The 15023-nt window shown below is 45.9% G+C and overlaps 1 protein-coding gene across 1 annotated transcript; it reads right to left on the reverse strand.

Annotated features, from left to right (window-relative positions):
* Nucleotides 1–5199: 5199 nt before the first annotated feature.
* LOC133210605 (serine/threonine-protein kinase PDIK1L-like) lies at nt 5200–14397 on the reverse strand. The gene is made up of 5 exons (XM_061350131.1): nt 14173–14397; nt 13202–13812; nt 11275–11491; nt 9051–9300; nt 5200–5615 (listed from the first exon to the last, which is right to left on the reverse strand). The coding sequence occupies exons 2-4, from the start codon at nt 13745–13747 to the stop codon at nt 9083–9085; spliced, it is 981 nt and encodes a 326-aa protein (XP_061206115.1). The 5' UTR covers nt 13748–13812; nt 14173–14397; the 3' UTR covers nt 5200–5615; nt 9051–9082.
* Nucleotides 14398–15023: the final 626 nt, after the last annotated feature.

Below are 15023 nucleotides of genomic sequence, written 5' to 3' on the forward strand. Positions count from 1 at the left end.
AAGCTTGGAGACAGGGGAGTGCAAACCTCATGGAGCTCAGCAAGGCCAAGGGCAAGGTCCTACACCTGGGTCAGGGCAATCCGAAGCACAAATACAGGCTGAGCAGAGACTGGATTGAGAGCAGCCCTGAGGAGAGGGACTTGGGGGTGTTGGTCAATGAGAAGCTCCCCATGACGCAGCAGCGTGCGCTTGAGCCCAGAAACCAACCGTGTCCTGGGCTGCATCACCAGCAGTGTGACCAGCAGGACCAGGGAGGGGATTCTCCCCCTCTGCTCTGCTCTGGTGAGAGCCCCCCCTGCAGTCCTGAGTCCAGCTCTGAGGCCCCAGTATAAGCACGTGGAGCTGCTGGAGCAAGTCGAGAGGAGGCAACAAAGATGCTCTGAGGGCTGAAGCACCTCTGCTATGGAGACAGGCTGAGAGAGCTGGGTTTGTTCAGCCTGGAGAAGAGAAGGCTCCAGGAGACCTTAGAGGAGCTTCCAGTGCCTAAAGGGGCACACAAGAAAGCTGGAGAGGGGCTTTTGACAAGGGCCTGTAGGGACAGGACAAGGGGGAATGGCTTTAACCTGACAGAGGGGAGATTGAGATGAGATCTTAGGCAGAAGTTCTTACCTGTGAGGGTGGTGAGGCCCTGGCACATTGCCCAGAGAAGCTGTGGCTGCCCCATCCCTGGCAGTGTTCAAGGCCAGGTTGGATGGGGCTTGGAGCAACCTGGTCTAGTGGAAGGTGTCCATGCCCGTGGCAGGGGGTTGGAACTGGATGAGCTTTAAGGTTCCTTCCAACCCAAACCACTCAGTGACTCTGTGATTCCATGGTAACTTCATTCTTACCTCTCCAGCCATGCAGAAATGAAATCCTTCCTCCAAACACTTCACAAAGGGAACATTTCTGGCTGATGACTCAGGATCATGGGAGCACCGATGCCATGGCCTGCAGCTCTCACTGGAACCATGGTCCACACCACCCATCCTTCCTCCTCCCCACCCTGGAGAAGAGGTTGGCAAATCTGCTCTCCTTATCTCATTCTGAGCCTTTGCTGAGAGGAGACAATCCAACAGGCTGCCTTGTACCCCTCAGTATGATCTGTACTTCCAGCCACCCATCTGCACGTCGGTTGCCTGCAGATAACTGCTGGCCCCAGCACCTTCATTAGTCTCTGTGATTAACAGACCTTGTGCATTTATTTAGTCCTCAAGAACGCTTCCCAGCAGCCATAAGTCCACCAGCCCCAGTGCAATGTTTAACAGGCAGAGGGAAAAAAAGCCCTTCTGCTGTCTGGTGAGATGTGCTGGGGTTTATGATTAATGGAGGATTCTGCTAATGAATGATTTGGAGGCAATGCTTCATTTTAGAGAAAAATAGAGCAGTATTGACTGACTTGACGCTGACCGGGAATGGTAGCCAGTGTTTAATTCTTCCCTGGATAAATCCAGCCCCCAGCGATCCTGCATCAATGTGAGTGATGTTATTTGTCCCATTGAAAAACATTAACTAGTCTGAAGCATCCTTAATCCAAAGCAATCAGTTTAACTGCCGGTCTCGATGGACAGCTCCAGCACTGAGAGGCTGTTCTAACAAACCACTCTGGTGCACATAAGGCTCATTGCAGGGGAGAGAAAGAAAATGGAGAACTTTTCCCCACCAAAGCAGGATGAAGCTTCTTCACTGTTTGCTTGCTTGAAAGAAAAAGCTGAATCAAAAGAGCCACATCTCTCTGTTCTTTCCTTCTAGAGAGATTATGACCTTAGCTTCAAGAAAGGGCGCTATGTCCTTAGTCACCGCTGCCTATGTTTGACCTAGGGAAAACCAACCTTATGCTAGTCTGCAACAGAAGGACCATGGCCAGCAGGTCGAGGGAGGGGACTCTTCCCCTCTACTCTGATCTGGTGAGACCCCCCCCCACCATAATCCTGCATCCAGCTCTGGGGCCCAGCATAAGGAGGACATGGAACTGTTTGAGTGAGAACAGAGGCCACAAAGATGCTCCGAGGGTTGGAGCAGCTCTGCTATGGAGACAGGCTGAGAGAGCTGGGCTTGTTCAGCCTGGAGAAGACTCCAGGAGACCTTAGAGCAGCTTCCAGTGCCTAAAGGGGCTGACAAGAAAGCTGGAGAGGGGCTTTTGACAAGGGCCTGTAGGGACAGGACAAGGGGGAATGGCTTTAACCTGACAGAGGGGAGACTGAGATGAGCTCTTAGGCAGAAGTTCTTCCCTGTGAGGGTGGTGAGGCCCTGGCACAGGTTGCCCAGAGAAGCTGTGGCTGCCCCATCCCTGGCAGTGTTCAAGGCCAGGTTGGACGGGGCTTGGAGCAATGTGGAAGGTGTCCCTGCCCGTGGCAGGGGTTTTGGGATTAGATGAGCTTTAAGGTCCCTTCCAACCCAAACCATTCTGTGATTCTACAAGAAATCAAGTGTCAGAGTCCCAAGAGGCAGGTGCCACAACCCCCACATGCAGTCTGTCGCCCTGGGATGCACTTGACATTTCTGCTCTCTTCCTCAGATAGGAATCCACACAAGCAGTTATTGCTGGGAAACACCTTCCTCCAGTTACCAAAGCAGCAGTTTTCACCCAGACCCAGGTACTTCACCAGGACAGGGGTGAGTGATGGGCAGCAATATTCAGGGTTCAGCACATTAGGGTGAGACAGAGGACAGCAGCATCACCATCTCCCCAGGACATGGAAGAAAAAACTCCTATCTACAAACAGGGCACTAGAGAGAGTAGCTCCATGAGCAGCAGTTCAGGAACTCTATGAACCAAGGGCTGCTCTAAACCCCTGTTCAGTAAGCACCCAGAGATTTAAATCCTCTGACCCTCCTATCACCAGGGAATGGCTCATCAGGGAGTTCAGCAATTCATTTATGTTGTGCTGAATGAAACCTGGGCATCCCCTGCGCACCCCCTCTATTCTCACATCATTAGGGGAGCATCCACTCCATAAGGAGTTCACTTGCTCCTCAACATCCAGAATTCAACAAAGTTCCCATCCCCCATTCCCAAACTGTAGGACTCTTGACAAACCTCTGTATTTTTCTTTCTTTTTCCTCAGCTATATAATTATTAATGAGCTCCATGCAGCTTTTAAAATGGAGAATACCATGGATCCACGTTGCTCTCTTCCTCTCCTGGCTACAGACGTTACATTTACCCTTTAGATCACTGCTGAATACTGAGCTTGTTTTCAGAGCGTTACACACAGCAGCTCCAGGATTCTCCCTCACACCCCTTTCCCTAAGTAGCAGTCACTTAAATTAGAGGCTGTCATTGCAGATGTTCATTTACCAATTCTCTAGGTATTAGAGTAAGACTTACTAACTAGTGGTACCTTTAAGAAAAGGAGGAGTTTCACATTATTCTGAAGAGATGCTCGCTATTACCACACTTTTCAAACACATTAGTAAAACCCCACAGCATTTTATTAATTTATAAAGCACAGAGTTTCAAGTGATGAGAGCACAGGTAAATTAGCTAAAGATATCCAGCAGCTGAGACTCAGAACGGCAAAACAAGGGAGAAAAAAAGTAAAGGGCCATTTCTGTGCCCTGCAGTTTTCCTCATGTGTTGCACAGGTGTGACAGACCTATCCACAGGCCAGACAAATAGAGCTGGGTCAACTAAAGAGCCCTGGAAGACCATCAGTGTGCTTGGAAGTGGCAAAAAGCAGAGTAGCAGCAGTTGAAGGATGAGGAAGGGAAGGATGAAGAAACCTTACTTCAGAACAGCAGCACTGCAAAGCACAAGAGTATTTCTAACTGAAAGCTGCAGACAGACAATCCCAGCCTACAGTCCTGAGTTATGATTCCCCAGGACTCCAAGATGTATTTAAATCAAGGCAACAACTGCAATTAGGTAAGGCTGAGCTCTACTACAGGTATAGAGCTGCAAAGCCAGACCCGTCTCCTGCAAGAAGACAGAAGTGTTCTCCAGAACAGGGTGACTGTGTCCAACAAAGGGTCCAGACCCCATTTTGAGATATTTCTAGTCACCATTGCCCTGTCCGTGCAGAGGTGTCAAGAGCTGAATGAGCTTCAAAGTGATCATGTCTGTCATTGCTGCACGTACTTCATCTGCCAGAGTGCTATCAGACTAGAGATTTCCTAAATTCAAAGTCAAGTTTAATTTAATTTGAATTAGCTTTTTATATGCTCCCACAACAGCTCTTTCGGGGGACCACTCCTATGGGTAGTCCATGTGTTATCTTTTCTGGGACAGAGGTCAATCAATGCTGGTTTGTGCATGATAAACATACGTTACAGCCCAGAGGAGCAGGTAATAAAGTATTACACTTCCCCATGCAAGGCCAGTGGAGCCTCTGGATAAAGTCCTGGCAGGACAAAAGATCCTCTCCATGAATCACATTTATAACACATAATACTAATCTTCTATACTTCCAAATCACAATCACAGAGTAGGACAGGGGGAAAAACATTTATAATCTATTTCTAACATAAATACATGCGTTTCTGACTTCTGTGTGACATCAGTGGTGGAGAGCTCAGCACGGCTCAACCCACAAGGGATGCCCCTTTTGGCCGCTCATTCCTTTCCTACCGAAGGAAGCTGTCCCTGAAGGCCACTATTTCACCTCCACACAACAGCAGAGAACAGGAGAAACCTGTTCCAGGAGCAACCAGCTCCTTAAGAAAAGCAAAGATCAGCGGTAGTTTACAGATACATTAAAATATTTTTCAAACAGGGTATAAATTAGACTCCCCTTTTACCTGCCAAGATTCCAGTTCAATCCTTTTCATTCCCCTTGTAAGAACAGCTGGCACAAGCAGCTAACACAGCAGGAAGCATGATTCCTTAAACTACTTTAAGTGTTAGTGACGCATATGTTCTAATCAAGAGTTGGCATCTTTAACATTCTTTGTATTTATTTTAAGAAAGCATTTTAGTTAATCTAAGCAAGAATATTCAAAAGCTACTGTGAAGAAAATACATTTTTGTTTCTGCTCATAGTTTGCAGAACAGACACTGAACACTTTGCCAGCTCATTCAGCAGACCTCACTCGCTTACATGGCCAAGCAACACGGAGTGAAGAATTACACACAATAAAAAGCTCCAATTAAACCTCCTAAAGACAAACTTGTGTGCCAAGGACATGCAACACAGCCCTGTCAAGGAGAAGCCAGGGCTGGAGAGGCAAGCAGCATGCAACGGGGCAGAGAATCAGAGAATCAGAGAATCAGAGAATCATAGAAGCCAGTTTCAAGGCAGTTTCCACATGTTTCTTTGCCATCCTTTGAAAGCACAGCCACAGGACAGCAGTGAAAGGTTGCACAAGGATTGCTTTGAAAAGAGCAAGTTGAGAAATTGCTCTAGGGCTGTGGTGAGTGTGGCTGGACAGACAAGACCACCTCAGCCAGGCTCTCACCTGTGCTACTTGCTGCATAAAGGAACATAGAATTAAACACTGACGGTTTGGATAAAAATAGATACTCTGTAGTTCTCCTCTTAAAATTACTGTACAAATAAATAAAATTGCTGTTCATTTAAATATAACCATTTGGGTAAACTGGACACCAGCAACAGTCTTCTGATGGACCCACTCATTCCAAAGGAAGGCACAGCTATTCACCATCTCCGAGGCCTCCAGATCGCAGCAGGAAATGATATCTGCAAAGGAAACACACCAAAGTTGCCAAATAAAACACAGCTTGGCAAGAGCACTGGCCCAAATATGAGGCGCCCTGGCCCACTGCTCTGCCTTGGGGACACTGATAGCATACACTAGGGCAGGTACACAAGCAAGATTTACTCAGTAAAAAATCATGGAATGGTTTGGGTTGGAAGGGACCTTAAAGTTCATCTAACCCCAACACCCCTGCCATGAACAGGGACACCTTCCACTAGACCACACTGTTCCAAGCCCCATCCAACCTGGCCTTGAACACTGCCAGGGATGGGGCAGCCACAGCTTCTCTGGGCACCCTGTGCCAGGGCCTCACCACCCTCACAGGGAACAACTTCTTCTTCATATCTCATCTAAACCTCCCCTCTGTCAGGTTAAAGCCATTCCCCCTTGTCCTGTCCCTACAGACCCCTGTCAAAGCCCCTCTCCAGCTTTCTTGTGGGCCTCTTTAGGTGCTGGAAGCTGCTCTAAGGTCTCCCCTGAGCCTTCTCTTCTCCAGGCTGAGCAAACCCAGTTCTCTCAGCCTGTCTCTCACACTGCCCAGGACACGGTTGGTTTCTGGGCTCAAGCACACACTGCTGGGTCATGTTGAGCTTCTCATTGACCAACACCCCCAGGTCCTTCTCCTCAGGGCTGCTCTCAATCCACTCTCTGCTCAGCCTGTGTTTGTGCTTGGGATTGCCCCAACCCATGTGCAGGACCTTGCACTTGTCCTTATTGAACTCCACAATGTTTAAACCGTCCCACCTCTCCAGGCTGTCCAGGTCCCTCTGGATGGCGTCCCTTCCCTGCAGCATGTCTACTGCACAGCACAGCTTGGTGTCATTTTGAGCTATGTGAAACTGAAGGACTTCCTGAATCACAGGTCTATCCTTGTCTTTAAATTCATGAGAGAAAACTCATTCAGGTGTTTTTCACACTGCTCTGGTTTAGTGTTTGGCTGCCCAACACTGTAGAGTTCACTGCCCTATGATAACAAAGAAATTTTATGATAAAAATTGTGGAAAAATAAGTTACTCCTGTTTGAGTCAAGCTTGCTATTGGAGAGTTTCGACTGAAGCTCCTAGATTTAGCATTACTAGAATCAGAGAATCTCAGCTTCCATCCTACTCCTGATTTTAGATTAGCAAAGTCCAATAGGAAATCAGATGGTTTTATGGACTGAAGCGTCCATGTATCAGGGTTTAAGACAACCCCATTTTCAAAAGGCAGGTTGGGGTCCATTCCAGTCCATGCTAACACAGCTGCTGACAGCATTTTCATCAGCACCTCATGGCACAAAGCACTGTGCCACAAGTCACTGCTGCATCAACTCCGATTCCATGCCAAAATCAAGCGTAATCTGTATTCCACTAGTTTCTTCCAGACCAGGCGGATACAATAAATGAAGAGGATTGAGACAGACAGGGTTTTCAGGGATATGTCCTGCCTGTGCTGGTGTTTTTTCATCTGAGCCTAGTCTGCAAACCTGTTTGCCATTACGGTTTCATATGAAAAGGAAATACAACAGCAGTAAGCCTGACATTGTACTGCTAGAGCCTTATTTTCCTCTTTATCCTTGCTAATTCCTCTGGAACAGGCTAACCACTTCAGGGCTGGCCTGCCAACTAGTGGTACTGCTGCTGTTACAGTATGCCAGGCCTCCCATTTCAGGTAGGAGTTCCCAGAACTGACTCAATTACTCTGGTAGGATTTGCATTTTCAGCTATAAAACTGATTTTTCTAGATAAAAAGTGTTGATCTTGTCCATTGAGATTTTAGTAAAGCATTTGATGTACCACACAAGGAAGTATTAGATAGTCAGGAGAAGACTGGGATTAGTCAAAAAGGAAGATGTCAAGGCAGTTAACCTGCCCCAAGGGGAAACTGAAACTGGTAATTTGGAAATGAAGAGGCTAGAGTGGAGTTTTATCAAGATTGGCACTGGCAACAGACTTCTTTAATTACTGTTTTAACTAACAGCCGTGGCACAGTTAGAAGTGTGCTGATGACAAAGCTGGAGGTATTACAGTTATCAAAAAGGATGAGGAAATAGTCATCCACTGCTTCTTCTAACTGACAGGATGAAACTTGGAAATAGAAAACATAAGGTCATGCATCTGCAAGCAAAAGTAACTGCTCTAACCCAGAATGTTATTTATTTGAAGCAAATCAAGTCAAAAAAGGCTTCAAGATACAAAGTAATTATGAGAGGATTAAGTGACAGATATGAAAGGAGAGATGCTATCCTGGAATACACCAGGAAGAGTATTTCCAGACTGGATAGTAAATCCTAGCACTTTACAAGGACCTGAAGAGACCCATCTAAAGTGCAGAAATCATTTGTAACTGGAGGAGATGGAGGAGCCAACCTCAATGGAACCAACCAACCAACCTTGAGCAGGAGGAAATGCTGCTAAGGTTACAATTGTTCTCTATAAATAGTTCAGAATGGGCAAACACCCGGGACAAAGAACATTTTAAGCTAAAGGACAAGTCTGTCACAAGATCAAGAGTATTAAAGAGATCAGAAAGGCATTTGTGTTGCAAAGGACAATGTCCTTCGCTACAAGGACAGCCAGATGCTCACTCTCAGTGACAGTGTCAGACGATACCTTTGTTTTGATGATGCATTTATCAAGTTCTAGAACATGAAGCTCATGATAGCAGAAGACAGGACTTGAAAATCCTGGAAACTCCCTTCTGTATTTTCGTTGCTCTACTGAAACACAGAGGATATGACAGACTGCCTTGTATTTGATGCTGGACGTTCAGTGGGCACGTAAAACCAACAGCCTCACTGTGGGACTTGGCAAGGCCACTGGACTTCCAGTCCAGACTTTTCCTAGACATTTATCAAGGCCTTTTATCTGCCAAAAAGGACAGGAAGCTCCTTGAACATTTGGAGCATCCACCTCTGATGCCCTCTGAGCATTAAAAGTGCTTTAATTAAAAAAACCAAAAAATCTGTCTTTAATCTGACAGTTACTCCCATACCTGAATGCCATATTTAAAATGCACTAACACAAAATATTCAGTAACTTTTGCCTAATTCAGCTTTTATTTAGTTAGCAAACTTATTGTAAAAGCAACAAACAAGCAGAGTTAAACACTGAAGTGATGGCAGAAACCCGCCCACATTTGTGGAAGTAGATGAGGTTTAGCGTAAAGGACAGGATGGCAATTCCAGACAGCACAGCCAATTCCCTGAACAAACACTATTAAGGGAGAAAAAGTTTCTTTGTTAGAAGCACTTCAAACAAATCCCTTTCCCTAAATGCTTATTGAAGGCTTTTTTTCTTCTAGTTTGACTGCATACTCCCATCACTGCATTTTCAGAACTGCTATATGTTACATTTGATTTAGAGGGCTTTGGTCACTAAGAGAAAATCCCCTTTAAGCTCAGAGTAAACAGAGAGTAGCCTGGCAGAGACACTAACCTGAACGTCCTTCATCTCTAGGAGACAGAACGTTAGCGCTTTTTGCCGTAGGAGATCTGCCCGATTCGGACTTCTAGTTGGAAGGCATCCAACCTTTCCTTTGGGTTAAAAGCCAGCATGTCGTGCAGGAGCTTGCAGAGATCACCTGGCATGGATTTCTTCTTCAGGGGAATCTGTAATTTCATGTTGGGGTTCTCCAGCAATGCTTCTCCGAGGGGAACAAGCTCCTTCCCTTGGCAGATGTAAGTTCCTGCACACAGGTTGGAAGGAGTCAGGTCATACAGTAAAAGTGCACAAAACACTGTCATGTGCAGTATGGATAGACAATCTGGAAAACAACACATCTGAAAGGCTTATCACTTATTAAGAGACAACTGCCATGTCAAATGCTGGGAGAGGCTGTTATCAGGAGAGGCTTTTACTTTTAAATAGTAATCACGACGTTGCACAAGGCTGTGTGAGCAGCCGTGTGGAACACAGGGAGCAAGTTTAAACACGGTATGCTCAGCAAGCGGTTATATGGACCATCTGCAGAAAAAATAGGCTGCTGAAATGAGGTGCCTCCATTTTACTCCCTATGACCAGACTGAGAAGCTCTAGAAGAGGGAGGGAGACTATGCTTGGCTGAGGTGACTTGAAAAGAGTTAAACACAAAACTTATTTGCTCAGTTAGTCAAACAAATTTCAATTCAAATGACAGCACAGGCCATTTACCGTTAGCCAACTTCTCCTCAGCAAGATTAAGGAAGGGAAATGTAAATTTGCTCCTGGTAATCTAAATTTCACTGGTTGTTGAAAATGATTAACCGGCTTCCAAACCAGACAGTAGAAAGAGCTTTGCTCACTCAAGCTGTGCTGCCCCTGCACCAAGCAAGGAATAAACGTTTCAGAGGCAGTGACCTGCCTGTGCATAGAAAAGGTTGGCCTTGCACACTCCTTATCAGAACTTGGCGAGGAGCTATTTTAATGAAATCTGTTCATGCTTTGGTCTCAGCTGCAACCATTTGCTTGTTTCTGTAGGCAGGAGCTAAAACATTTATCAGTGTTTGGCATTTTAAAAAGAAACAAATAACAGAATTAGAACTGAGCCTACTTGGAAGATAGAAAAAAATTACAGGAGTAGCACAATAGCTTCCCAAAGTTCCTCATGGAAATTCCTTTTAAGAATTTCAACATTTAAAAGACAGACAGACAGGTATGCCATGATCTCAGAGCCTGGGTAGATGTCTTCAATTATTATGCTAATGTGCATGACTGGCATTCTCTCCTCTTGAGATGGATTTTCCACTGCAATATACTTTTCTGAAATCATTTAGTACAAAGTATTTCAAGCGTGCATTTCTGTGGGGGATTTGGAGGAAGGAGGCGGCAGTGGGGAGGGAGGGAATGAGCAAGGAGGCCATCAGAGGAGTCATCCCTGCAACATCATGCATCCCTAAACTGTGAGGGAACTCAGCGGGATGGCAACGAAGCTTTTCAAAACATCCTGTCCAAGTTGATTATTTGGCTCTTTGGAACATCCTTTCAGTGCTCCAAGTGATCCCATACCTTGGTTATGCCAAGTCAAGGCTACAAGCAAACTCATAAGCCCAAATCCATAAAAGTTTTGGGTTTAAAAGCATTCAAAGCATTTCTGAGCAAATGGAAGCATATAGATACTAAATCCTCTATAAAGAATATAGCTGCGAGACAGATGCCTCAGCAACAGCTATAAGTATTTTCTCCCTTTATAACTTTTTAGCAATAACAAGGGCCAAATCCATTTTTGAAGAGCATTCCTTGGGGTAAGGAATGCCTGAGAGCAGAGAAGCCAGAAGCGATCTTTCCCTCAGCCTTTAAATCCCCCAGAGTATTTGTAAATCTTTTAATCTTCCAAATAAAATAATGATTTCTAAATAGAAAAAGCATTCCCTCTGCTTTAGTGATATGTCTCCAAGACCTGAAAACCCAGCATGAGAAGCAACCAAGTTAAAACAATGAATGCAGAAGAAAAAGATTTCTTTGCAGTTCTCTTGAAAACAACAAAAAAGAAACCCAAACACATTCCCCTCCCTCCCCAAACAGTCAGATTTATGTTTCTTGGGTTGCAAATTCCTGGGAAAAGGCAAATCCAAAGCACATATGCCACATCATTTGTAACTATGCCTGGGAGAACACCTCTCAGAGTATCCCTACAGATCCAGAGCCTTCAGTGACAACAGGACAGCACTCATCTGATCCTCACCAAGCAATTCCTTCTCAGAATCCCCATCTCGGAAGGTGATCCTCTCAACCATAGCCCAGAAAATGATCCCAAGGGCAAAGATGTCAGCCTTCGCAGTGTAGTGACCTTCCCATACTTCTGGAGCCATGTAGAAGTTGGATCCACACGCAGAAGAGAAACGATGCTGGTTCACGTTCCCTTTCTCCTGACACACCTTGCTGAGACCAAAATCTGCCACCTGTAATGCATGTAAAGAAAATAAAAATCAGTTATTCACAAACAGCAAGTTTTCAAACAGCAGCTCAGTGAATTCCGCTCCAAAATCCACCGCAGCAAACACCGGTGAGCAAGAGCTGGTTATTTCCTGTTAGCTGTCCCTTCCCAACTCCTTTCCTGTTGGTTGCTCCCCTTCCTAAGATGGGCAAACCAGGCATCTGATCATTATCCTTCTGTCAAGTTCACTTTGATTACATCTAATTGGGCATTAACATACCTTGAAAACAACTTGTGGTAGAAGCAGCTCGTACTGTTCCACAGTGAGCCCACCAAATCTCTTCTTGCATTACCATTATTATCCACAGTGATTAAGATGACATGGATTTAAGTGTCCCTTGACAGCTCTATGAGTCGAAGTACAAATACCATTATTGATCTGAATATGTCAAGACATGAATTATCTGAATGCACCAACCCAATTTTTTATGTCCTAACTACTCAAACTCTTGGGACTGCAAGTTCAGGAGCAAGCTGGCTCCCAGCTTTTTGTAGAGCTGGAACAGCCTCTCAATCTACTGTTACAAGAAGCACAGCTAGCCAGTGCTTATCTCAATCAGGGCACCAATACGAAGCACAAAGACATTCCCTGCCTCCCCTGAACATCAATATGTGCTTGAGGCAGCAATATTGGAAGCACTAACTGTTGTAACAGGGCAGTATGTTCTTAAAGTTTAAGGGCACAGAAAATATTGCTTCATTTTGGACAGATCATGATCTCTCTGATGATCTAGAATGCAGAAACTTGAGAGCCCTGAACTGCTCCTGTCAACAGATAAGCAGTGGATGAAGGATGTTACAGAAAAACACCATTGTGACCTTCATTTCCTTCCAAGACTCCTTAAAAAGAAAAAAGCCCACAACTGATAACAGATATTCTGAGTATGCTTACTACAAGTATCACAAGACTTATCAAAAGCCCATTCCAAAGCACATGACATGTATGCATGTAGAATCACAGAACAGTTTGGGTTGGAAAGGACCATCAAAGATCATCTTGTCCAACCCACCTGCAATGAGCAGGGACAACTTCATCTAGATCTTGTTGCCCAGAACCACATCCAGCCTGGTCTTGAATGTCACCAGGGATGGTGCATCTACCACCTCTATGGGCAACCTGTGCCAGTGTTTTACAACCCTCACTGTAAAAAATTTCTTCCTCATCCAGCCTGAATCTTCCTCTTTCAGTTTAAAACCATCACCCCTTGTCCTATCGCAATCTTTCTTATAGGCCCTTTTTAAGAACTGAAAGACCACAATACAGTCACCCTAGAGTCTTCTCAAGGCTGAACAACCCCAGCTTTCTCAGCCATTACTTACAGGAGAGGTGCTCCATCCCTCTGATAATTCCAGTGGCCCTTCTCTGGGCCATCTCCAACAGGTCCACATCTTTCCTGTACTGAGGGCCCCAGAACTGAACGGAGGATGGGTCTCACAGAGCAGAGGGGCTGAATCACCTCCCTCGACCTGCTGGTCACAATTCTTTGGATGCAGCCCAAGATACGATTGGCCTTCTGGGCTGCAAGTGCACACTGCCAGCTCATGTCCAATCTTTCATTCACCAGTACCCCCAGGTCCTTCCCCTCAGGGGTACTCTCAATCCCTTCATTCCCCTGCCTGTATTGGTCTGCTGTGTAGAGCACATACTCATTACAACAAAGTTTTATTCCCTTACCTTTACTACAGGACTTCCATGTCTATGAGAAATCAGAATATTGTCGGATTTCAGGTCTCTATGCACTATCTGGTTTCTGTGCAGGAAAGCCACGGCGCTGCTGAGCTGCTGCATGAAGCTGTTGTTCAGCTGAGCATCGGGGCTGCGGGACAGCAGGTATTCATTCATGTTGCCACCATCACAGAACTCCATCACAAACCACAGAAAGCAGGCTGATTTGGGATCCATGCACCTCCGTCCTTTCAGGCAGGTCTCAATGAGTAGCAAGTGGCTGTCTGATTTCCGGTAATGGTGACTAATGGGCTGAAACACTTGGCCATTCTGCAGGATACACTCCTCCAACTGGATCACGTTTTCATGTTGCCTCTGGATGCTCTGCAGGGCCCAGAACTCCTGCAGAGCCAGTTCTACATTTTCAGGCACATCACAGTGTATCCTTTTTACAGCTACTTTGCTTCTAGTTTGGTTAAGGATGGCCTCATAAACCACCCCATAGTTCCCTCGGCCCACTTCCCGAATGATGCTGTACTTGGCTTCCTCAGCCATCCCTCACTTCAGCCCAGTGAACAGCAAATCAGAGGAGAATATTGGAACTCATGGCAATCAGTCACCTGCAGTAAAATCCTGAAAGAGAAGGGGATAAAAAGCTTAAAACTCCCCCAACAAAGCAGCTTACCAATCATTAACTGCAAATACTTCCAAGTGGTATCAATTCTAGCAGTATATGCATCATTTTATGATGCAACTTCATGAGGACCAACAGCTAAAACAGGGTTCTAAGAGAAAGTCTATATCCATGGTAACTTTGAGACATTAGAGAGTACAATCCTGGCTGCACAGTGGGATAGAACCACCTACGAAGTGACATTGATTTGTCCACAGTGGACAAAGCTTAGTGAGAAAGAAAAAGAACTATGAAGACACGTTTCCTAAGCAGGGCAGGGAAGGAAATACAAGACCTCCTGGGTAACACCTGCACTTACTTTCACCAGAATTGACTTTTGAAGAAATAAAGTTAGCCAGAAGTGCCAGTTTGGCACTAAATCTTTCACTCTCACTCCTGCTCCAGTAAATTTATTTATTTATCAGTGGCTACCTCCCTGCACTTCAACTACCAATTTTCTACCAGTCCATGCCCTGACGCTCACTCTTTCCAGCTCACCTTCTTCCAATCCCTTTGCAAGCCTTACACTGCACTCCCCCCTCTGCCACAAGCTCCCTGTCCCACTGCCAGGACCCCATCCCAGGTCATTCATCACTTCACCGTCTACTACAGGTTCCTGCTGCAATTCCCATGGCCCCTCGTTCAATTCCTCCCCTATCCCCCTTTTCAACCTCTCATTTCACCCCATTGCCTGTGCCACTGCTCTTCAGCACCATTCTTCTTGGCTCCCTAATACCATATCAATCATCCTCTGTTTTCATGCCCCACATGTTCCTTTTCCAATCTCCTTAACACTTCCCCCTTCTCCCTATCCCACCTGCTTCAAAGCCTTCAGTTCCCCTCAAGCTCTTCTCCCTTCCCAAACCTTCAGTCCAGCTCCCCCAACATAACCCCCCCTCTTCCCAGCAAAGCTCAGCTTCCTTCTCCACCCCATCCCTCCTCCAGCTCCATCCCCCTGCTGTGCTCGCTTCCCAAATCTCTCATCCTTTTACCCAGACCTCAGCCCCCCCACTCCCCTCCAAAGCAGGTTTGGGAAGAGCCTAAACCCTTTCGCCAAACCTATTCCCACCGTATCCCAGCCGCGCCCTCTGAAATAAGACACAACCCTGTGCCCAGCTCCGGTTCCCCACCGCCATTCACCCCTGCCTCACCTCAGCC

This window comes from Neopsephotus bourkii, unplaced genomic scaffold, assembly GCF_033783945.1.
Source record: "Neopsephotus bourkii isolate Nb327-2 ecotype Australia unplaced genomic scaffold, CSIRO-AGI_Nbou_v1 NB_481, whole genome shotgun sequence".
NCBI classification, from domain to species: domain Eukaryota; kingdom Metazoa; phylum Chordata; class Aves; order Psittaciformes; family Psittacidae; genus Neopsephotus; species Neopsephotus bourkii.